The sequence below is a fragment of the Erithacus rubecula genome (assembly GCF_903797595.1).
Source record: "Erithacus rubecula genome assembly, contig: scaffold_151_arrow_ctg1, whole genome shotgun sequence".
NCBI classification, from domain to species: Eukaryota; Metazoa; Chordata; class Aves; order Passeriformes; family Muscicapidae; genus Erithacus; species Erithacus rubecula.
The window spans coordinates 85,540-109,458 of record NW_027636150.1 but is presented as its reverse complement, the minus strand read 5'-3'; the positions used below and the strand labels follow the sequence as shown (position 1 = coordinate 109,458).

General features: G+C 52.0%; 2 protein-coding genes across 2 annotated transcripts in view; one reads left to right on the top strand and one right to left on the bottom strand.

Moving 5' to 3' along the window:
- The window catches only part of LOC306815542 (class I histocompatibility antigen, F10 alpha chain-like), a gene marked incomplete at its 3' end in the record, with an annotated part of 28,367 nt that extends 7,333 nt beyond the window's left edge, over positions 1–21,034 (bottom strand). The window contains exons 1-5 of the mRNA XM_079332120.1: positions 20,937–21,034; positions 19,225–19,488; positions 18,411–18,686; positions 17,844–18,140; positions 17,671–17,775 (exon numbers count right to left, since the gene is read on the bottom strand). Of these exons, the coding sequence (XP_079188246.1) occupies positions 17,671–17,775; positions 17,844–18,140; positions 18,411–18,686; positions 19,225–19,488; positions 20,937–21,003 (1,009 nt within the window). The 5' untranslated portion in view covers positions 21,004–21,034. The remainder of the gene's footprint in view (positions 1–17,670; positions 17,776–17,843; positions 18,141–18,410; positions 18,687–19,224; positions 19,489–20,936) is intronic.
- The window catches only part of LOC306815547 (class I histocompatibility antigen, F10 alpha chain-like), a 260,303-nt gene that overhangs the window by 163,562 nt on the left and 72,822 nt on the right, over positions 1–23,919 (top strand). The window lies entirely within an intron of this gene.

The following is a 23,919-nucleotide window of genomic DNA, read 5'->3' as shown; positions in this document are numbered from 1 at the left end:
ATTATTATGCTAAGGAAGCCTGCAGGGTTACACCCAGGCTCTTTCAGGGCTGGAGACAAAGGGGTAGATGGGGGCTGGCTTCCAGGGCTTTTCACGCTCCGGCAGGGTCTGGGCGAAGTGAGGACTGCCGGTTTCCAGCCCACGCCGTCCGAATGCCGGGGAAGCCAGGCTCTGCTGTGGGACACTGCTCTGCATCTGCTCCGCTCCAGCCTCCTACCACTGTGGAGGAACAGCTCACCACTCACCATTGGAATCCTGGTGGTCAGCTGTGGTCTCAGTGGTAGGAGGCTACCCCTTTATCTCTGTCTGAGAGTTCCTGATTCAAAAATTATAATTATTGGGAGGGAGAGGACTTACATTCTCTATTTCAAAGATGAGCTTCTGCCTTTATTGGCAGACACCTGTCCTTCAAACCAAGACAGATTTTGGTGACCCAGACATGGGGCAGAGAGCATTGAGAGGAGGGTTAAGACAGGAATAACAGCTCTTGAGTTACCTAAGATTTCTTGTGCTAAGTGACGACATGTTGTCCAGTTTAATCTGGTTTGGGCTCCATGTGATCACAGGTATCTCTCTCCCATTTGCACGACCTTATTTGAACATGGGCCCCCTCACCAAAATAACTGTATCTATTATCCGATTCATTTGGTGGGTTGATTACATCAGGAATTCAGGCTTTTTTAATTTTTTCTGGAAAGTGGCCATATGGATCCAGAGCTGTCATACTTTACCTGTGTTTCTGGGTTTACTTCAATAATGGTACCTACTGTGAGAAAGTGAATTCAGAGGAAATCTTCTCCAAACCCATCACCCAGTTTCTTGAGGCTTCCCCACCATTTTTCAAGGAGTTCAGATCCATTTTAAATGCTAATGATATCATACAGCGGCTGGCGTTGCTTATTTGCCTGTTCTATTTCGTATTTAGAGATAAGGGAATATTGGCCTCAATGACAACCTTGATACCTACCTGAGGGAACAGAGGGGCTGCCCCAGAGCCTGACCATACCCCAGGGACTAGGGATGCTGCCCTAGACCCTGACCCTTCCCCAGGGACTAGAGATTCTGCCCCAGAGCCTGATCCTGCCCCAGGGACTAGGGGACCCCGATCTGAACCCTTGCACACCTGGCACTGTCACTTCACTCCCAGGAACTGGATCTCTCAGGCAGGTCCTTTGACTTTGCTCTTTTTAAGGGTGAAACTGGCTCCCAGCAAAATCTGGATGATCTTCTCTCCTTCCTCAAATACCTCCATTGCTGTGTTCCCCCACACAATGATGTCATCGATGTGCTGCAAATGTTCTGGAGCCTCACCCTTCTCCAGTGCAGCCTGGATCAGTCCGTGGCAGATGGTAGGACTGTGCTTCCACCCCTGGGGCAGTCGGTTCCAGGTGTACTGCACGCCCCTCCAGGTGAAAGCAAATTGAGGCCTGCACTCTGCTGCCAAAGGAATGGAGAAGAATGCATTTGCAATGTCAATGGTGGCATACCACCTTGCTGCCTTGGACTCCAGCTCGTACTGGAGTTCCAGCATGTCCGGCATGGCAGCGCTCAGCGGTGGAGTCACTTCATTCAATGCACAATAGTCCACAGTCAGTCTCCATTCTCCATCAGATTTCTGCACAGGCCAGATGGGACTGTTGAAGGGTGAGTGGCTCTTTCTGACCACCCCTTGGCTCTCTAGATCACGGATCATCTTGTGGATGGGGATCACAGCATCTCGATTTGTCCGGTACTGCTGGCGGTGCACTGTCATGGTGGCAATTGGCAGCTGTTGCTCAGTCACTTTCAGGAGTCCTACTGCAGAGGGGTTTTCTGACAGTCCAGGCAAGGTGTTCAACTGCTTAATGCTCTCTGTCTCTACAGCAGCTATTCCAAAAACCCACCTGAACCCCTTTGGGTCTTTGTAGTAGCTGTTCCTGAGGAAGTCTATGCCTAGAATGCACGGTGCCCCTGGGCCAGTTACAATTGGATGTTTCTGCCACCCCTTCCCTGTCAGGCTAATCTCAGCTTCCAGCAAAGTGAATTCCTGTGATCCCCCCATCACCCCAACAATGGAAACAGGTTTCTTCCCCAAATGTTCCGATGGTATCAGGGTGCATTGTGAACCAGTATCAACTAGCACTTTATGTTTCTGTGGCTTTGACATGCCAGGCCATCGCACCCACACTATCCAATAGATCCTGTCATCCCATGCCTCTCCCTGGCTAGAGGCAGGGCCCCTCTAGCCCTGGTTATTATTTCTTTGCTGGGCATACATAGTGGAGGTTCCTTCCAGGGGATCTGACAGAACATCCTCCTTGCTGTAATACCCTGCACCTTGCTTGTGGGAGCTTGAGGCTACCTTCATTTTAGTGCAGCTCCCTCGGTTAGCATTTCCCTCCCTGAGCTGACGCACTCGTGCTGCCAGGACAGAAGTGGGTTTCCTATCCCATTTTCCCATGTCTTCCCCATGGTCTCACAGGAAAAACCACAGGTCAGATCGTGAGGTGTACCCTCTCTCCCTAGCGGGGGGTGTGAAGCTCTGACTTGGGGGCCTGTGACTCGTACTGATGCTACGCTGATCTTCCTCACCTCCTCAATTCTCTCCATCATCTCCTCCCTCATATCCCTCATCCTATCTTCGACCTGTTGGAGGTCCCTGGCCACGGCAGAGACATTGGCCTGCATTGGGCCATTCATCATGCTCTCAAAATTTCTGAGTTTGTTGGCAACAGAACACACTGTCTCTGGATGGTTATCAGCATTAATCATTGCTATGTAGGTGGTATATTGAGATGGACCCAAGGTTGCCAAGTTCCATAACATCTGCCCTGTGCACTTGATCTTGTCAGGGTCATTGTCATGCTGTCCATCCCTCCCAAAGAGTACCTCTAATACTGCTGTCTCTCTCAGCTGCTGGATCCCTTCCTCAAGGGTCTTCCAGCGCATCCTACGGTGGTGCTCCTGCATTCTCTCTCTGTGTACAAACCTCTCTCTCACACTCATTAAAAGCCAGTCCCAGAGGGAAAGGAGGCCTTGCTCCCTTACGAATATCTGGTCCACACCTGAATCCTGGGCCAAGGATCCCAAATTCCTGGCCTCAGTTCCATCCAGGTGAACACCTGTTCCCGTAAGGTCCTAGACCCGGAGTAACCAAGTTGTGAAAGGCTCACGGCCCCGCCGAGCAATGTCTTTACGCAGGTTACGGAGACTATCGTATGAGAGGGACTCGGTGACAATCTCAACCTCTGGCTCCCTTGCTGGTTGTGAGGACACTCCTTGCTGATCCCCAATATCTAAGTGCCTCGTTTTAATCTTAGATTTCCTAGTTTCCAGAGGAGCAACTGCTGCTGGCTGTGGCTGCTCCTGTGGTCCAGCTGGAACCTGGACAGATACAACATCTACGGGTTCCACTGCAGCACCATCTGACTCTCCCTCTTTAGGGCAGGGGGAGGGTTTCTCACCATCTGGAGAAAAGTACTCCTTCATCATCTGGCTATGCTCCTTCAACATGTGGCCCATATCCTTCACTAGAGCCCCCACCCACTCTGGGCGGCTCATTTCTGCAGTGAGCTGTGGGGCAGGGTTAGGCTCTGGGGCAGCATTCCTAGTCCCTGGGGCAGAGATGGGTTCTGGGGCAACATCCCTAGTCCCAGGGGCAGGCTCTGGGGCAGCATCCCTAGTCCCTGGGGCAGGTATCAGAGTTTTTGTCCAAGCCAATATTCCCTTGTTTCTGAATGCTAAGTAGAACAGGCCTATCAGCAACACCAGCCACAGATTAATAACACTAGCAATTATAGCAGATCTGAAATCCTTGAGAAATGGTGGGGTAGCCTCAAAAAACTGGGTGATGGGTTGGGAGAAAATTTCCCTTGCACACATTACCTCACAGTAAGTACCATTACTGAAATAGCCCCAGAAACACGCAGTTAGAGTACGATAGCTCCGGATCCATGCAACCGCTTCCCAGAAAAAATTAAAAACCCATGAATTCCTGACATAATCAATCCACCAAAAGAATCGGATAATAGCTACAGTAAATTTGGTGAGTGGGCCCAAATTCAAATAAGGGCTTGCAAATGGGAGGGAGATGGCTGTGACCACATGGAACACAAACCAGATTAAACCAGACAACATATTGCCAGTTAAGAGAGCTGTTATTCCTGTCTTAACTCTCAACTTAGTGCCCTCTGCTCCACGTTGGACGCCAAAAATCTGTCCTGGTTTGAAAGGACAGGTGTCTGCCAGTAAGGGCAGAAGTTTCCCTTTGGAATAGGGACTTTGGTTCCACTCCCCCCCCCCAAGTATTATAATTGTTTGAATCAAGGACTCTGAGGAAGAGATAAGGGGGTGGGAATAACAGCTCTTTTACTAATATATCTAACTAAACAAGCAGAAAACAATAACAGTTAAAATTGCTAACAGAACGAAATAGATAACTCGGTGTCAGTCCCTTTAGATGCAAGCACGCTGTCTCCGTGCTTAGTCCAGAGCCCGGATCTGCTGAAGGGCAGACGGGAACGGAGGCAGGAGGGAGGGGGGAGGGGTGGCAGCGGCCACGCTGGTCCCGGGTGGGAACGGGCTGGAGCGGCGGCTCCTCACTCACCGTATGTGTCTGGGGGATCAGCTGTGTCCGCAGAGGCAGGAGGCTGGAACGGGGCAGATGCAGGGCAGGTGATCGCAGAGGGTCTGGCTCTCCTGTGCTCCGAACGCATGGCTGAAGATCCCGCACGTCCTCCTCTGAGCACGCCGGAAACCCGGGTGTCCTCCCGGAAACCTCAGAGGCCCCTGCAGGAGCTGTTCCCACCCACCCCTTTTGTCTGGACCCATCAGAGACCCTGGGTGTAACCCGGCCAGCTCCATTGGCATGATAATGGGAAAAATTCTTTCAATTGACACAGTAACAGAAAAACACTCAACCCCCAACACCCGGCTGCCTTTGTTGCGCCAAACTCCTCCTCCTAACTAACATCTGGAAACGGGGATGCTGATTTTGTTTCCTGTGGATAAGATCAACCGTTCATGTGCAGAGAACACAGGCCAGCCCTGCGCTCCCCAGGCAGGGAAAGCCCCAGGATGCCCCAGAGGATGGAGCACGGCCACTGCGGAGTGTCTGCCCGACCCCTCTGCCGTCTTGTCCCTGGCCACGTCCACAGTGGGTGGCATGGGGCCAAGCTGGTGGCAGCCATCAGCCTTGAGGCAAGACCTTGAAGTTCACAGTGTTGTGGATCTGAAGCTTCAGCACAGAGACCTTTCCAACCTGATCTGCCCTCGTTCCTCTGAGTCTCTGCACAGAACACGGTGTGGAACAGAATGGCAGGAGGGGCCTGTGTGTCCCAGGGCTCTGGATTTGCACTGCTTGAGCTCCACAGAGATGCAGGCAAAGTGAAGAAGCCAAACTTTATTGATGGAAAGCAAAGCAAAGGGATGAGCTAAGGGGAGCAAAAGAGATGGGCACAGTCTGAGGACTGGAGGGAGGAAACAGGACTGCTGGGAAAGGATCGAGAGTGGCCTGGCAAGCTCTTTGTCCAGCTCCCTCTTTGGTCTTGGTGGAGGTAGAACATTCCACAGGAAAGCAACTGGTGCCACAAGGAGTGGGCGGCATCAGGCAGCTCTGGGGCGAACCATCAGGACTGCTGCATCCTGAGGGAACACCGTTGGCCTTGACCTGTAGGCACCTGCAAAAACTTCAAATCAGCTGCTCAGCTTCCAGGACCTCTCTTGGCCACATCCTAATGTGTGTGCAGGACAACTGCGAGGCACTGCTGGGACCCTGCGGGACAGGGGCAGCTGTCTTGTGTGCACGTAGCACCCCGTCATGGAGCTGGGCTCATCCCAAAACCACATCAACCATCTGGTGTCAGCAGGGAGGAGCAAGGAGCACTGGGCTGGCTCCTCACAGGGTGTCTCAGCTGGGCTTGCTCCACAACACGCCCCCGTTTGAAGGGCTGCTAATGCCCAGCTGCCAGAAATATCGTCCTTGTTCTCTCCAAGGCGCACAGGAAGAGCCAATGAGCAGGATGCCTTGGGAGGCAAATCCTCCAAGCCTTTGCTGAGGCCAGGGGTACAGCAAGATCAGCCAAGACTCTCCACGTTGCCTGGCCCACACAGCCCAGCTCGGTGCTGGCCCTGGCCCACAGCAGCTTTCACCAAGCAAGAGGCAAATGCATATGGCCAAGGGTTGAAAAGTTAACATATCAAAATATCCATTTATAACACTCCTGAGAACTCCCAAAAAAACCCAAATTGCCCCCGAATATCCTCCAAAAGTTAACTATGTTTGCTCCTGGCACACATGAGTTGTTGAATCAGAGCCTTTGGAGAGCAGGGCACAGCTAAAGAGCTAAAAGAGAAATGGGGGATTTGGAGCCTAATTTTTAAAATCGTTTGGAATTCTCCGGTCCTCTGGCACAAATACTGAATCCTACACAGAAATGGCAGGAAACGGAGTTCTATCTGCTATTAAGATTCGATTGCAGGAATTGATAGGAAGTTGAAAGAAAGCTGTGAGTCAGCTGTGAAAAGTGGTGTGGAAGCAAAGGTCTTTTACATCAGCAATCCCATAACACCAAGGGCTCTGCACTGTTTTAGTTAGACTGTGCACATGTCAGAATATATGATTCTAATACAATTTAGCATGGCCAAAACTGAGGAGAGTCACATTGACATCCAGTCTGGTTTACTCACATTCCAGTTTTAATTTCTGTCATGGCTGTCAAAAGCTTCCCATTGCATTAAAGGATGCAGGTTCTTCTGCTGCATGCATTAAGGAGATGAAGAAAACAGAAACTTAAATTTGAGCAAGTGCTCTGTTGTCACTAAGAACAAAATGGATATAAGTAATAAAAACCTCCCAAATGTATGCTAGAGAAAATTCTTCCTTGTCAGACACACTTAGTGAACATGGCTGTGTCCTGGTCAGTGTAAATACAGCCAATCATCCATTTGGGCATGTCCTTAAAAACTGCACATGGACTGCACAGTCCTGTTAGGATACCTGCATTTGTACTGCAGTGTGAAATACAAGACCGGGTGCTGGGCAGGGTGAAACTTGTTGCTTCCTCTGAGTGCAGTAAGGAGAGTTTTAGGGAAATTGCCATCAGCAGAAAGATGAAAGATAATTCTTTTGAATTTGATAATTATCTTGTTTTGAAAGATAATTCTTTTGTTTCCTGCATTTACAGTGCCTTTTGATCTTTTGGGAAACAGAAGTTGCTGATCTTACTTTCATCAAGCTTAAGTTTTCAGAGTGGTCCACACAGTTCATGGTATTCACAGCAGTGTCTGGTCAGTCACATGCTGTTGAAGCTCTTCTGAAGATCAGTTTTAATAAATAATTAGTATTTCAAAGACCACTGGTGTGCAATGACTGCAGTACAATGACTGGAATGTGAGTGCAGTGAATTAACTTGCAGTGCTGCTGTGTTCTGCACAGCCTGGCAGCTAAAGCAGCAGTCCCTTTATTTGATATGCTCTGCCCCTCTGACTTGTCTCACACCAGGCAAAACACAGATTTTCCTGCTGCCTGTCTGTCATTAAAGTGTGTCTGAAGGTGTTTTGCAGTTAGGGAGTGCATTAAAAATGCCACTTCAGTCAGTGCTGAGCTTCAGTGGCCAAAATGCCAACAAGCTGCTGTTGCTTTGCACGTGCAGAACCAAAGTCCTGCCAAAACACAGCAGTGGTGATTTGCTGATGCTGTGTCTGGCTCTGTTGCTGTGGAAGGGTTATGGAGCAGAGACAAAACAGCAACAAGACACTCTCTGGCTTGGTGCAGAAAAGAGCAAGAAAGAGCAATTTATTGAAATAAACCATTGCCTTAAATAAGACAATTTGTGGAAAACAAAATACACACAGATCATTGGTCAGAGGAGACACCTCTCCTCCCTGACTTTCTCATGGACCTTGCAGGTGTTTACCTCTGTTATGATTCCTTGTCTTATGTTTACAATAGAGAAAAAGTCTCCAGCTTGGGAAAAATCCTGGATAGAGGCTGAGAAAATTTCATGGCCTGAGAAAAATACTTAGAACTTGAGAAAAAAGGCCTAGCTAAAATGTGCCTAGGCCTCCAGCAGTGTCAACAACTGGGACTGGCACTGGCTGTGGGGATTGGTTGTGGCTTTAGATCTTCCCTGAGCAGAGCAGCTGCTGGCTGCTGTAAAGTTGTTTCTTGTCAAGGCACGTCAGGCTCCAAAGGCAAAGAGCCCAAGGCTCTCCAGTCCCTGTTCAATCTCTCTGCCATAAAGTCCCAATGGAAGCAGGAGCAGCTCTCTGCTGCAAGAGGCCGAAGCTGCGGCTGGTGCAGTCTCCAGAGGCAGATGCTCCCTGGCCTTTCTTCTTCTGTTCTTCTCTTCTTCATCTTCCTTTTCTTCTTCTCTCCCATGCTGGTAGTGGTGATGATGATGGTGGTGGAAGAAGAAAGAGTGATGAGAGAGAAGCAAGAGAGAGCACTGGATCCAATACATAGATTTTTATTAACAAATTACCCAATGAGCCAAAATCGTGAACCTGATGAATTTCTCCTAAACCTGTTAGAATTCCGTAATACTAAAGTCTACACATAACTTGTGCATATGGCCTATCTGTTCTATGTGAAAAATATACAAAATATTCCTACTGCAATTTTATTTTTTCTAGAACTAAGTTTTTAATGTCTCAATGCAGCCAGTATTTTATAGGAGATTCCACATATTTTACTTTTCATAGTATTTAACACATATTTCTATGTACTTCACACTAAGATTTAAACTTCTACTTCATATCTATGCTACTTAATATTTCTAATTCCTTAAACTAAAACTTAGACCTTTATTTAATGTCTGTGTGGTTTCGTGTATTTTAATTTCTGAAAACATTTTAAATTTAATTCTTGTATACTGTTCTCCCTCAGAGGGAGTCAGAGAGGCTTCTCTGTTCCACTCTCCAACAACCAGGAATGGGGACAGGGACTGAGAGTGGGGACTGGGAAAAGGACATTGGAATGTGAATGAAAACAAGAACAGGGAATAGGAATATGGGAACAGAACAGGAAATATGGAAATAGAAACTGGGGAGAAAATATGGGATGGGGATTCAGAATATGGGACAGGAAACAGACATGGGGATAGGCAACAGGACTGGGAATGGGAATATGGGAAGGGGACTGGAAATATAGAAATGGAAATATGGGAATGGGACTGGGATCAGGAATACTAGAAGGGGAACAGGACAGGGAATATGGGACTGGGAATATGTGAACAGTAACCAGGCAGAGAATACAGGACAGGGAATGATACTGGGAATGGGATCTGAACTGGGACAGGGGCAGGAGTGGTGTGAGACAGGAATGGACTGGGGGCAAGGGCAGTGACAGTGGGGAGAGGAGGATCCTGGACAGGGGACAGCAGGAGCTGGGTCAGGGGGAAACGGGGAGGGTGTCAGGGCAGGGGGTCCTTGATCAGCTGCCCCAGAAGCTCCGTCAGCATCTCCCAGTGCAGCCAGAGCCACTGGACTTGGGGAGCCCAAAGCCCTGAGCAACCCTCAAGGAAACCTGAACTCGTTGGAACGCAGGGTCCCCCACATCCTCTGGAAGATCCCCCTGTGTCTGCAGGCATGTCTTAGTTCAATGTCTTCATTTTTACCCCAGTACTGGGTGTCTGGGAAGGAGAAAGAGAAATGCAAAGAATATCCAGGCCACAAGGGAGCCAGCACGAAGCTTTTCCTGCACTCAAGGCACTCGCAGGGCTTCTCTCAGTGGAGAGTCCGTTGGTGTCTGGTCAAGTTAGAGCGCTGTGAGAAGCTCTTCCCACACTCGGGACACTCGTAGGGTCTCTCCCCGGTGTGGATGCGCCGGTGGCTGACGAGGTTGGAGTTTTTCTTGAAGCCCTTCCCGCAGTCGGGGCAGCAGAAGGGCCTCTCATCCCAGTGAGTGCGATAGTGCTTCAGAAGGCTGGAGCTGCTCTCAAACCTCTTCCTGCATTTATTACGCTCGTAGGGCTTCTCCCCGGTGTGGCTCCTCTGGTGCACAGTCAGGTCTGAGTTCTGGATGAATCTCTTCCCACACTCCTCACACTCGTAGGGCCGTTCCCCCGTGTGGATTCTCCGGTGTCTGATCATGTCCCATCTCCTACTGAAGCCCTTCCCACATTCTGAGCACTTGTGGGGCTTCTCCCCATGGTGAAGCTGCTCACGCAGCCCCAGCTCCGAGCTCCGGCCGCCTCCCCGGCCCGGGCTGGCTCTTTCCTGCTGGGATCCCCGGGCTGTGCGTTTGCAGCCCCTCCTGCTGCGGGATCTGCGGGGCTTTTCCTCCCCGTTGCATTCCTGCGCCGTGGAGCCGCTGCAAACGGCCTCTTGCCCGAGGCTGTGCCGCGGGGATTTGTCCTCCCTGCTGTCCGTGCTCAGCTCCTTGTCTGGGGGAGGAAGGACAAGGACAGGATGGGATTTGCCTCCGTGCCAGAGGCAAGGGCAAGGAGATCCCCCCCAGGGCTGCGCTGCAGCCGGGGTCATGCTGGGCTGGGAGATGGAGCAGGACACAGGGGGAAAGGGGCACTGACTTCCTCCTCACCTGCCTGGGGATTCCGGGCCATCGATCTCGTCCTCACAGCCTCCTCCTCCTCAATGCAGCCAAGGTTTGGGAAATCCTGGTTTGGGGGGAAAACAAGGGCTGAGCGCGTTGGGTTTGATGGTGGCGCTGCCCAAGGGCAGCTGGAGCAGTCAGCGCCCCTTTCAGCCTCGGGGGCCCGGAGCCCGCTCAGCACCAACCTCCCGCACCCCTCCAGGCTGCCGGGGGTCCCCCGGCTCCGGGATCGCCCCTCTGAGCTCTCCCCGCTCCGGGGCTCCCGCCTTCCCCCCCGGCTCTGCCGGGGATCCCCAGAACTGATATCGCCCCCTCCCCGCCGATACCGGGCCATCGCCACGGGGGAGCCGCCAGGATCCCGCCAGGGCCATTTCCCGCTCGGCTTTGGGCTCCTGCAAGATCCAAACATCCCCTGAAACGAAAAATAAAACCTTCCCGGAATCCCCCCATGATGGATTTGGGGCGAGCTCCCTCTCCCCGCTCACCTGCGGGATTTCGGGGGGCGATGCTGCCGGACCCGGGGAAACTGTGACGTGATCGAACGGGAGAGAGAAGCGCGTGGTTTCAAACTCGCTCCTCCTTTTCCTGCCGCTCCTCCTGTGTCCCTCCTCTTCCTCCCGCTGCTTCTCTTCCGTCTCTTCCCGCTCCTCTTTTCCTCCCGCTCCTCCTCCTCTCCCAGCGGTCTCCCAGCGCAGCCAGAGCCGCTGGAACTGGGGTGCCCAACGCCCTGAGCAACCCCCAGGTCCCTCCCAGGACCCCTCAAATCCCTGGATCCGAGCGTCCCCCGCATCCCCTGGAAGATCCCCCCGTGTCCCCAAGCAGGTCGTTATTTAACATCTCTATTTTTTTGCCTGGTTTTGGGTGTTTGGGAAGGACAAAGAGAAATGCAGAGAAAATCCAGGCCATGGGGAGGATGTGCAGCCCCCAGCCAGGTGTCTTCCCAACACGGATCAGCAGCACCAGGGCTCAGGGGGGCTCTGCCCACCGGGGGTCCCTGGGGATCATCCAGCGCGGATCCTGCCATGGGGATGGAGCTGCAGCAGGGCACTGTCTTGGTTTGACAGACAGGTGTCTGCTGAGGAGCTCTGGAGCTTCTCTTGAAACGGAAAATGTAAACTCCCTCCCTCTAAATTAATATGACTTGGAAATTAAGGAGCTCTCAGGCAAAGATACGGGATTTAGAATAGCAGTTTTCACTGGGAAAATGGAAATAAAAGTGTAGTAATATAAAGACCAAAACACTGGCAAGGTCAGAATGCAGCCTGTAACCCTGTTGCTCAGGGTGTTGGTTACAGTCTGAATAATGGTACCTGTAGTTTTCTTGGAGTGACAGATGTGGTTTTGTTGAATCAATGATTTTGGAGAAGGGTGTAGTTACTTTTTTAACATCTAGTGGTGATGAAGATAGGCCTGGTCTTCTTCTGGGAATTCAGTGGGAAAGGCTGCTCTGATGTTTCAAATTTCAGATTTTATTTAGGTAGGAAATACTTGGCTTTTCTCCATGGTTGGGGCATCTCTCATAAGGTATAACTCCTTGTGGGGAGGAGTTGTGAGGGATGGGTCATGGCAGAGATAAGGAGCCCTGCTCCACCTGGTTTCAGCAGATGGTGATAGAATGTATACTTCTGCTTGCATCTTGCATTGCAACTTCAGACATGATCTACTCCTTATTCTATTACCATCTGCATCCTACCTTAATTAATACCTTCTTTAAAGTCTGCTATATATTTTTATCCACAGTGAAACTTTACACACAGTCATCTCTAAAGATTAGGTTTTTCTGTGGTCCTCAATGGGTTTCTTTATCTTTCTGCATTACCTACTAAGTGTAACTAGGTTTTTGAGCAAAAACAATTGTACGGATTGGTTTGCCTTTGCTTGAGGTGGGCCTAATCTAAACAGTCTTAAAATATCTTTTATGTGTCCTACAGGGACTTTATCCCCATCCAGTGTGTGCAAGGCTTCAGACTGGGCAGGACTTGCTTGAGTGATGGACTCTCAGGTGTTTGCTATTTAGGTGGCTTTTGTTAAGTTCATTTCTCAATTTGTGGATGTTTCCCTGCCAAGTGCCTTTAGGGTAATTTGAAGTAGTCTGTTGTACAGTTCAACTTTCCTAGGCAGCTGGTGTGTGATAAGGGATATGATCTATTTATTCAATATCCTGGTTTTTGGCTGAGGTGTTTCTAAGGCTGTTCTTGAAATGGGTCCTGTTGTCTGACGATTCTCTCAGGGGTGCTGTGTCTTTATAGGACTTGCTTTTTTAAGCTTCAGATGGTGTTTTGAGTAGTAGTGTGAGGTACAGGGTAGGTTTCTAATGATCTAGTGGTGGCTTCTACAATTGTGCTCATGTAGCACTTGCCTTGGGGGGTTTGAGGCAGTGTGATGTAGTTCATTTGCTCGGCTTCTTTCTACTTATATTTGGAATACTGCCCCCTATATTAGACAGGTTTTATGGGCTTGGCTTGCTTGATTTTAGCACATGTCTTACATGTCTTAGCACATGTTTATGGATAACTTGAGAAATGCAATTTAGAGTTAAATCTGCTTTTCAGTTTTGTGCCTACTTATAGGTGGCATTTTTGCCTTGATGGCTTGAGGCAGTATGGGCCTATTGAGCTAGGAACAACTCTCCCTTATGTTGCTAATTTAAATTTATTTGTGACATCTCTATTTTTGCAGCTTGATCTACTTGCTCCTTGTTTTAGTGTTCTTTATTAGCCTGACTTTTGGGGACTTGGCTATCTACATGATGGACTTTTACAGAGAGTTTGTCTGAGTGGCAATGTTTTTGCACTCATCGGCAGCCTCAATTGGTTTTCCTTTATGTTGCTCGCTGGCCTTTTTTTACCTTTCTAGCTAACTCCACAGAGCATTGGTTACTATTTATGATTCAGTAGAAAGGTGGAGCTTTGGCCAGTTCTCTCTTTCAGCAGTGTCCAGGGCCAGCTGAATGGCTTTGAGTTCAGCAAGTGCACTTGATTCACCTTCTCCTTCTGTAGCTTGTGTGACTCATCGTGTGGGGCTCCCTGCGGCCTCTTTCCACTTCTGGTGGCTGGAACTTTCTTATAGGTGGCTAAGATTTTCTTGGTTTCTTTGTTTGTTTGGTTTGCTTTTTGGGTTTTTTTGTGAGTGTAGTTTTCCTCAGACTTTCTGTAACTTTGACTCTAGAATTCTAGTGTTCAGCCTCAAGTCTCCCCAAGCACCTTCTGCTAAAGGCTCCAGGACAAGCCATTGTTCTTGGCTGCAGAGTAAAGCACATTCCTCACCCTTGGTCCCATCCTGACTGGGCCAAGGGCACTGCATGAGAGATTTTCTGCTTGGTCTGGGTGAAGGTTTGTTGTTGTTCAGGGCCACAGCTGGAATTGTTCTTCTTAGGGTGACCAGGCAGAGAGGGCTCACAATCTGGCTGCACCCAGGAATGCATTCTCTAAAAACCTATGGCCCCTAGGAAAGCTTGTGTTTCCTTCTTGCTGCTTGGTGGAGATACTGTGATGATCTCATGGATCATTTCAGTGGGGATCTGGCTCTGTCCATCTTGCCACTCTACTCCCAGGAACTGGATCTCTCAGGCAGGTCCTTTGACTTTGCTCTTCTCCATCGTGAAACTACCTTCCAGCCGAATCTGGATGATCCTCTCTCCTTTCTCAAATACTTTTATTGCCCTGTTCCTCCACACAATGGTGTTATTGATGTATTGCAGATGTTTTGGAGCTTTACCCTTTTCCAGTGCAGCCTGGATCAGCCCGTGGCAGATGGTGGGGCTGTGTTTCCACCCCTGGGGCAGTCGGTTCCAGGTGTGCTGCACATCCCCCCCCAAGGTGAAAGCAAACTGAGGCCTGCACTCTGTTGCCAAAGGAATGGAGAAAAATGCATTGGCAATGTCAATGGTGCCACTTTGCTGCCTTGGGCTCCAGCTCCTCCTGGAGATCCAGCGTGTCCGGCACGGCAGCGCTCAGCACTGGAGAATCAACAACTGGGAGAGAGAGGGGGTCTAGTGACTGCTGATCAGAATCCAAATTTACTCTCAGCTACACGTGCTTATATACCATTTTTAGGAAAGCTGGTCATTTTTTACTACATTGGTTGGGTTAAACAGTCATACAGACAAGCTTACACATTTTGCAATATTTCTACTTGATTCATTCTTCTTTCCTGTCACCAGTCTTGATCCAATCTTCATGGAGTCTTCAAAGCTCTGTTTGCTCTTGCCAAGGCATCTTGTTTATCTAGCTGCTTATGCTAATTAAATCCACAGTGCTCTGTCTTAGCTCCCACAGTGGAGTCACTTCATTCAAGGCACAATAGCCTACAGTCAATTTCTATTGTCTGTCAGACTTGCCCACAGGCAAACTGGGGCTGTTGAAGGGTGAGTGGGTTTTACTGAGCACCCTTTGACTTTCTAGCCAAAATTTTATGGGTGGGGATAATGGCATCTTAATTCATCTGATACTGCTGGCTGTGTGCTGTTGAGGTGTGTCACGATCCGCCCAATCCGAGCAGGAGTCGTGATTGGTTCTTTTATGGATCTCAGAGCGCAAAAGACACATCAGGGGACAAAACCAGTTTACATTTACAGAAATGCACTTTATTTAGTGCCAACCAAAATGCGATAGTGGGACAGAGAGGGAGAGAGAGAGAGAGAGAGAGGGAGAGAAAGGGGTGTTGGGATTATAGCTACCAAGATGGGCAGACGAATCCTCGTGGAGCCAGCCAATAGATGTCTGTTGCCATCTGGGGAGATCTCAGGGGTCTCCTCTGAGAAAGTCACTTTTATAGTCCTTTCCCAAAGCGAGTGGCTTCTGGCCAAAAGGTGGGAAGATTTATGGACTATTGTATGTGGAGCTCGTTACCCTGAGGAACAGGTGGAAACAGGACGTTTCAAGGCACACCAAACCATCTTTGTTGTTATGAACACACGCAGGTCAGCCCATACTGACCAGTCCATTGTTCTTCCATCTGTGGGAGCTTTGTTGAGTCAGCTCCCCGTGACTAGTTGTCATGAGAAACCAGTCCTGGTAGGCATCACCTGTGGAACAGTCACTTGGTGTTCCTCCCATCCCTGGCCAGCGCAGGCCTCAGGCGAGGGTCGTTGGGCAGAAACAGACGAGAGGCTCACACGGACTCTCACATCTTGTTGGCAGGCTCTCTGGTCCCTTGGCCACAGTCCAAACTCCCCAGCCAGTTTCTGACTGGTTTTGGGGCCCAGGTGCAGTTATGATTTCTTCATGTTTACAATGCCCTATCCTCCCATCCTGCTTCTACAAACACAACAAAGTCAAGCAAATGATTTCTTGTCTTAGCTCGAACCAGCTCCATCTGCTAATAATTAGCCCTTCTACTCTGGTTCTATTCTTCTTGCTAAACTCTTAATCAATATATATTGGTTTTATCCTTGTAGCTATACTCTTAAGCCTTTTAATTCTTCCAGGCCCTTGATTCACCCTAACCTTTCCCTCCATCCCACTGTCCCTCCAGGAGCCCGACGTGGCCAAACCCTCCTGGGGACACCTCAGACACGAGGCACAGAGTGGGAAATGAGTCCTGGGAGGTAGAGCCAGGCGTGGCTGGCAAGTCCCAGTTCCAGTCCTGGTGTCACTATCCCAGTTCCTGGTGTCCCCATTCCCATTCCTGCTGTTCCCATCTCTGTCTCTGCTGTACCTATCCCATCTTAGTGTCCCCATCGCTGCTCCCAGTTGTCTTCATCCCTGTCCCCAGGGTCCCCATTTCAATTCCTGGTTTCCAGAGAGGAATTGCTGGCCACTGGAGAAGGGAAGCCAGATTTTTTTGCCCCAGGAGGATTTATTGCTCAAACCAGGATAATTTCACACCAGAACTAAAGCATTGGGAATATTTGTGGTTCTTGGCTTTAAAACACTGGAGAATGGGAAATTGATCTGTTAGCAGGAGCTGTGGGTGGGTGAGAGCAGCGGGGATGAGCTCTGCTGGCAGCTCTCGGTTTCCTGGGAAAAGGGAAGGGGCCGGATCCAGCTCCATGGATTGTTCAGGCAGTGACTCCTGCTGGGATGACAAAGGGTCACAGTGTCACCCTGTCCCTGTCCCCATACCACAGGATGGACCTGGCTGGAGCCCATGGAGAGCAGGAGCTGCTCCAGAATCCCACCTGAGCCTGCTCTAATCCTGCTCCATTCAAACCATGTGATCCCTCTCCATCCATCTTGCCCCAGTCCTGCTCCATCCATCCCACCCAACCTTGTCCCAAAGACCCTGGCCCAATCCCTCTCTGGAATGCCAACCTGATCCCTCTCCATCCATCCTGCTCCAATTCTGCTCCATCCATCATCCATCCATCTATGCATCCATCCACCCATATATCCATCATCCATCCATCATCCATGCAACCATCCACCCATCTATCATCCATCCATCCATCCATTCATCATCCACCCATGATCCATCCTCCCATCATTCATCCATCATCCATGCATCATCCATCTATCCATCCATCCAACCATCCATCCTTCATCCACCCATCCATCCATCACCCATCATCCATCCATCCATCCAACCATCCATCATCCAGCCATGCATCATCCATCATCTATCCATCATCCAACCATCATCCATGCATTCATCCATCCATGCATCCAACATGCATCCATCTATCCATTCATCATCCATCATCCACCCATGATCCATCCTCCCGTCATCCATCTTCCAGCTATGCATCCATCCATCATCCATCATCCATCCATCCCAACTGATCCTACTCCAGAACCCAGCCCTGATCCCATGCCACAATTCAATCTCATCCTGCTCTGGACTCCTGCTCTAATCTGGAATCCCTCCCTGATCCCAATCTGTCAATTCTGCCCCAATCCCCATCTGGAATCCCACCCTGACCCTGCTCCATTCCTGCAGTCATTCCCAGCAGAAAAGGAAGATCCATGAGATTCCAGCACGGATCACACACTTAGATTAACCCCAGGATACATTCTGGGATCCACATGGAGGGGATCCAGAGCTGGATCCAGAGCTGGAACTCAATGGCTGCCATGTTGTATCCATTCATGTCCCTCTTCCATGTGGAAAAACAGTGGGATCAGCGTCAGTGGCACAGGATTCCCAGAACGGTGCTGGGTGGATCTGTGCCCCTTCCTGACCCCCATCCCGTGTGTTACCGGATTGGAGCTTCCAGACGACGAATCCAACGAGGACAATGAGGATGATGATGGCAACAATGGACACAGCAACCACCACGGTGAGATTCCCACCAGATGTCGGCTCTGGAAATTGTGGGATGGTGAGGAGGAGGAGGGGAATCCCCATCTGGGAATTCCAACTCCCCAGTTGCCACATTCCACATTCCCAGCCTCATCCCAAGCGAAGATCCCAGGCTCCGACATTCCGGGATGCTCCACCCGGCACCGGTACTGCTCCCGCTCCTCCGGCCGCGCCTCGATCCTGGCCCAGGTGTGGAAGGTGCCGTCGCTGTTGGGAACGACCCCGCCCCACTCCGTCTCCTGATCCCGGATTTCATCCCCCTTCATCCAGTTGACCGCGATGGCCTTGGGGTAGAATCCGTACGCGTGGCAGGACAAGATCAGCATCCCGTGTTCCTCTTTTCCAGACACATGGACATCAGGGGGCTCTGGAATGGGATAACAGTGAGAGACATCCATGGGATTCCATGGGAATGGGATGGGGGTGAGATCTGCCCATGGAATTCCATGGGAATGGGATGGGGGTGAGATCTGCCCATGGAATTCCCACTGCAATGGGATGGGGATTCGATGTGCCCAAGGAATTCCATGGGAATGGAACAGGGGTGAGATCTGCCCATGGAATTCCCACAGGAAATATAGGGTTCCCAAGTTCTCCATTCCCAAAACTCACAATCCCACAGGAATTCTGCTCTCACCTTTGTGGTCCAGCTCCTTCTGCCCATATCCGACGTATTTTTGGAGCCACTCTGGGCAGATGTGCCCCAGGTAATTAGTCACCCTCTCAGCCTCATTCGTTTCACCTTCCCAGTGCCTCCTGGTGACCTCAGCAGCGCCGTCAGCCGCCACGAATCTCCTGGATTCCAGGTCAAAGGAGAGGAAATCCCACCCATCGTAGCCATGCCGGTAAGATCCACAGATGCTCCCATCGGACAGGAGGTCACAGCCATAAACTCGCAACAATGTGTGGAGACCTGGGGGGATTGTACCCACAGAGACCCATGGAATTGTGTCCCAGCCCCACAGAGCCCCATTCCAGCGCTATGGAGCACCAGGGTCTGATGGAGACCCACAGATCCCATCCCCGCCTCATGCATCCACATCTCAAACCCATGGATCCCAACCCAACCCCACAGATGCCATCCCAGCCCCATGGATCCATGTTCTAACCCATGGATCCTCATTCCAACCCCAGAGATCCCATCCCAGTCCCTATGGAGCCCCAGAGTCTGATGGGAGACCCACAGATCCCATCCCAGCCCCATGGATCCCATTCCAGCCCCATGGATCCCATCCCAACCCATGCAGCACAAGATATCCCATACCAGCCTAATGGATTCCCATCTCAGCCCCTTGGCACCCTGTGAATCCACATCCAAGCCCTATAAATCCCATTCAAGCACTATAGATCCCCACCCCAGCCCCACAGATCCCATCCCAACCCCACAGCCCCATGGATCACCATCCCAACCCATGCATCCACATCCCAGCCCCACAGTTCCCCCCACTCACCCCTGCTCTGGTTGTACCGGTTCTGTACTCTCTCCAGGCTCCTGGCATACACGTGCTGTTTCCCCACGTTGATCTGGGTCTCTCTATCCCAATATCCCGGCTCTGCTCCATCCTTCATCCACTGTGTCAGTGGCTCGTCTCGGCCCCGCTCGCTGTCGTATCGTGTGAAGGGGATCCCATCCAGGTACCCAATGGCCATGAACTGGGGGATCCCCGGGCTGGGCTCTGACACTGACACATTCAGGTAGCGCAGGGAGTGGAGAACTGGGGGGACACAGAGATTTGGGGGGGTTGAGGGGTCACGGAGCAATGAAAGGGGAACTGGGAGAGCAGGAAAAGGGGTGCATGGAGTCCCAGTGGGCAGGAATAGGGGCTCAGGGGATCCCTGTGCCCAGGAAAGGGGGTCCAAGGGTCCCCAGTGCAAAGGAAAGAGGGATCACAAGGTGGGGAGACCCGGGATGGCTGGAATGGGGCGTTTGGGGGTCCTTGATGCAGAGGGAAAGAGGGGCTGGGGGATGAGAAAAGCAGGAATGGGGGTCCAGAGGGTCTCAGAGTCAAGGAAAATGTGGGTCTGGAGCTGGGGAAGGTGGGATGGATGGGAAAGGGGGTGCAGGGGGGGATTGGTACTGAGTAAGGGAGTGCAGGGAGGTGCCTTCCTTTCCAGCAGAACTGGGAATTCAGTGGGGTCCCAGAGCCAAGAATTCCCCCTGGGAGCCTCCACGATACCCCAGGGACCCTCCCAGACCCCCCGCAGGACGAGCAGGGGGTGGAGATCTGGGGGGATGCAGAGATTTGGGGGGGGCAGGAAGCGGAACGGGGAGAGCCGGGAAGGGTCCAAGGTTCAAGGGAGGGACTGGGAGAGGCGGGATGGGGGATCCAGGGGGTCCCTGTGCCCAGGAAAGGGGCTCCAGGGGTCTCCGGTGTTGAGGGAAAGGGGGGGCTGGGACTGGGAGAGGCGAACGGATCCCGGAGGCGCAGCCTGGGAGACGGGAAAGAGACCGAGGGAGTGCGGTGGGGGATGGGACGGGGGAAAGGGGGAATTCCAGGCAGTTCATCTGGATCCCATTGGATCCCCGCTGAGACCCCCCCTGAGATACCTGAGACCCTCTGGGACCCCGTTTTGGGAAGCGCCGGGAGTGGAAAACGGGGCGGACACGGAAAGTTGGGAGGTTCGGGGGGTCCAAAGGTCAAGGAAAAGGGCGGGACTCGGGTCTGGGAAAAGCGGGATGCCCGAAAAGGAGGTGCAGGGGGGTCCCAGGCCTGGAAATGGAGATTCGGGGGTGTCCCAGTGGCCGGGAATGGGGGTTCAGGGGGGTCCCGGTCCCAGATAAGGGGGTTCAGGGGGTTCTCCGTGCCAGAAAAAGGGGTACAAGGGGGCCCGTACTGGGGAAGGGGACCGAGGGGGGTCACAGGAGGCAAAATGCAGATTTCGGGGGTTCCCCTGCCCGGGAATGGAGGGGTAGGGGGTTCCCGGTGGGCAGAAAGAGAAGTTCAGGGGGGTCCCGGTGTTCAGCAATGGGGGCTCAGGGGGGTCTCCGTGCCCATTAATGGGGGCTCAGGAGAGTCTTTCTGCTGAAAAAGGTGATAGAGAGGTAACAGGACCCAAAATGTAGGTTCAGGGGTTTCTCCGTGCCCGAGAATCAAGGGTTAGAGGATTCCCAGTGCCCGGAAATGGAAGTTCAGGGGGTCCCAGTTTCGGGGGTCCCACTCACCTTTCGTCGCGCCCCCCGGGTCCCCCAGGAGCCCCAAGAGCAGCCCCAGCCCCAGCGCTGGAGCCATCGCGCTGCTCCGCTGCGATCCCGCTCCCAGAACTGGCCCCGCCCCCAGCGCTGGCCCCGCCCCCAGAGCCGCCTCCGGCCCCGCCATTGGCGCCACTATTTCCTGCCCGCCAATGGAAACTCAAAATGTCAGTGACGTCACGGGTAGCTGGGTAGATCCCGGTCTCTTGGCTTCGGACGCGGAAGCGAAAGTGACAGAGGCAGCGCGGTGGGGGAGGGGACAAGGGGGAATTCCAGAGAATTTCTCTGGATCCCTCTGGATCCCCGCTGCGACCCCCTTGGAGCCCTCTGAGAAACACCTGGGACCCCATGGGACCGCCTTGAAGAAAGCGCCGGGACTGGAGAACTGGGGGGACACGGAAATTTGGGAGACCTGGGGGTGCAAAGTGAGGGAAAAGGGCGAGTCTGGGGTCTGGGAAGGGCGGGATGGCCGAGAAGGGGGTGCAGGGGGTCCCCATGCCGAATTAGGGGGTGCGGGGGGAGTCCCCATGCCCAGGAATGGGGGCTCAGGGGGTCCCGAGGTCAAGGAAAATGGGGGGCTGGGTCCCCGAGAGGGGGAGGGCCGGGAAAGGGGGTACAGGGGGGCACTGGGGCTGGATAAGGGGGATCCGGGTGTGCAGGAAATGGGGCTCAGGGGGGGGATCTCTTTGCGAGTTATGGGGTTCAAGGGGTCCTGGTGTCTAAAAATCGTGGTTCAGGGGGGTCCCAGTGGCCAGAAATGGGGGTACAGGGGGGTCCCGGTGCCCCGAAATAAACGTTCAAGGGGGTCTCTGTGCCCAGAAAGGGGGGTTCGTCTAGAAATGGAAGTGCAGGGGGGGCCGCGTGCCCAGGAACGGGGGTTCAGGGGGTCCCGGTGCCGGTCCCGGGGCCGATCCCGATGCCGCAGCTTGGGAGACGCGAAAGTGACCGGGGAGCGCGAGGAGGGGGAGGGGACAGAGGAAACCCTGGGAATTCCCCTGAATCCCCCCGGGGACCACCCAGGACCCCCCCGCAGGACGAGCAAGGGGTGGAGAACTGGGGGGGACTCAGAGACTGGGGGGTCTGGCGGCGTCCAAGGGTCAGGAAGCGAAACTGGGAGAGCCGGGAAGGGCGCAGGGTTCAAGGAAGGGACTGGGAGAGGCGGGATGGGGGATCCAGGGGGTCCCTGTGCCCCGGAAAGGGGCTCCAGGGATCCCCAGTGTTGAAAAAAGTGGGAGCTGGGAAAGGCAGGAACGGGGGTCCTGGGGGTCCCTGGGCCACGGGAAAGGGGGGCTGGGGCTGGGAGGGGCGGGCGGATCCCGGGGACGCGTTTGGGAGACGCGAAAGCGAGACGGGAGTAAAGGGGAATTCCAGGGAATTCATCCGGATCCCACTGGATCTGCGCTGAGACCCCCGGGACCCCCTCCCAGGAAGCGCCGGGAATGGAGAACTCGGGGGATGCAGAAATTTGGGAGATCTGGAGGTTCAAGAGCCGAGGGAAAGGGCGGAACTGGGCTGTGGGGATGGCCGGGAATGGGGGTGCAGGGGGGTCCCAGAGCACTGACGGGGCTGCGGGGGGATCCCAGCGCCGGATTAGGGGGTGCAGGGGGGTCCCGGTGCTGGGGAAGGGAGTATGGGGGAGTCCCCGTGCCCAAAAATGGGGGTTCAGGGGTTCCCGTGCTGGGGAATGTGTGTTAAGGGGGAGTTTCCTTCCCGGAATTCGGGGCTCAAGGGCGTTCTGCTGCCTGAAAATGGCGGTTCAAGGGGTGCTGGTGAATGCTAAACACAACAGGCCTATCAGCAACACCAGCCACTGTATGATATCATTAGCATTTAAAGCAGATCTGAACTCCTTGAAAACTGGTGGGGTGGACTGAAAAAACTGGGTGATGGGTTGGGAGAAGATTTCCTACCTATCTGCCTACCCACACCATTGGAATTATTTGTGTATATATGTGGGTGACTCTTAGTGATATCAAAATTTTGGTATGGCTTTTTTGATGTTCACCTTTAGGATGGATTTTGTAACACCAGAAGAACTTTATAGGTAACACTTCAAGAGATGAAATGCTAATAGAATATTGTTAATATGAAAAAAAGTAGCCGATTGTGGCAGGGGCACTGAGTCATCCAATGGCTCCACTGGAAGAGAAGCAGGGATTCCAGACAACCAGGAGAGGTTAGAAATGCACATTAACACTGCTGAGGCAAAGGGTGGACAAGGTAGCAGGATATTCTTGCCTGGGAGAGGAATTGGGCTGATTCCCTCTGTCCCTCACCCCAAGCTCTGCCTGCCTGCACAGATGGAATTTGCACAGCTAAAGGCAGAGCCCATAGTGAGGATATCTGACTGCAACAGAAATTGGTTCAGTTGCAAAGGGAAACAGCAAATGGGGAACATTGTGAAAACTTTACTAAAAAAACTCGGGGGGGAAACATCCCTCTCCCCACTCCAACATGTGCTGTCTAGGCTACATGGGGAGGATTAGAGCACTGGGGTGTTTTGGCAAGTCCAGAGAAATCAGCTGGGAGTCCAGGTATCTGATGATTTAATTAGAGAAAAGTGGTCAATTGATGCAGCCCTGGCTGGAGGGATCACCCAAAAATAGAGAAAAGATGAACAGACACCAGAAGAAACCCAACTCAAACCCAAATCCACAGACCAGTCCCTGGGAACCTTAACGAATTCCTATCAGGAGACAGAAAATCCACCAATATTTCGAGTAGCATAATTAAATCATAAACTAAATATTATCACTGTTATCACTATTATGATTAATTTTAATACTATATTATTGTTGTCGTTATTATCATTACTATGTACTAATGAATTTATTATCAGACCTCAAAATAACAATCAATTGGCCACCTCCAGCTCCTGACCTTCCTGCCAAGAAATCCATGGAAAAGAACAAGACATTTCACCATGGGATGGGATCAGATTATCAATTAACCAAAG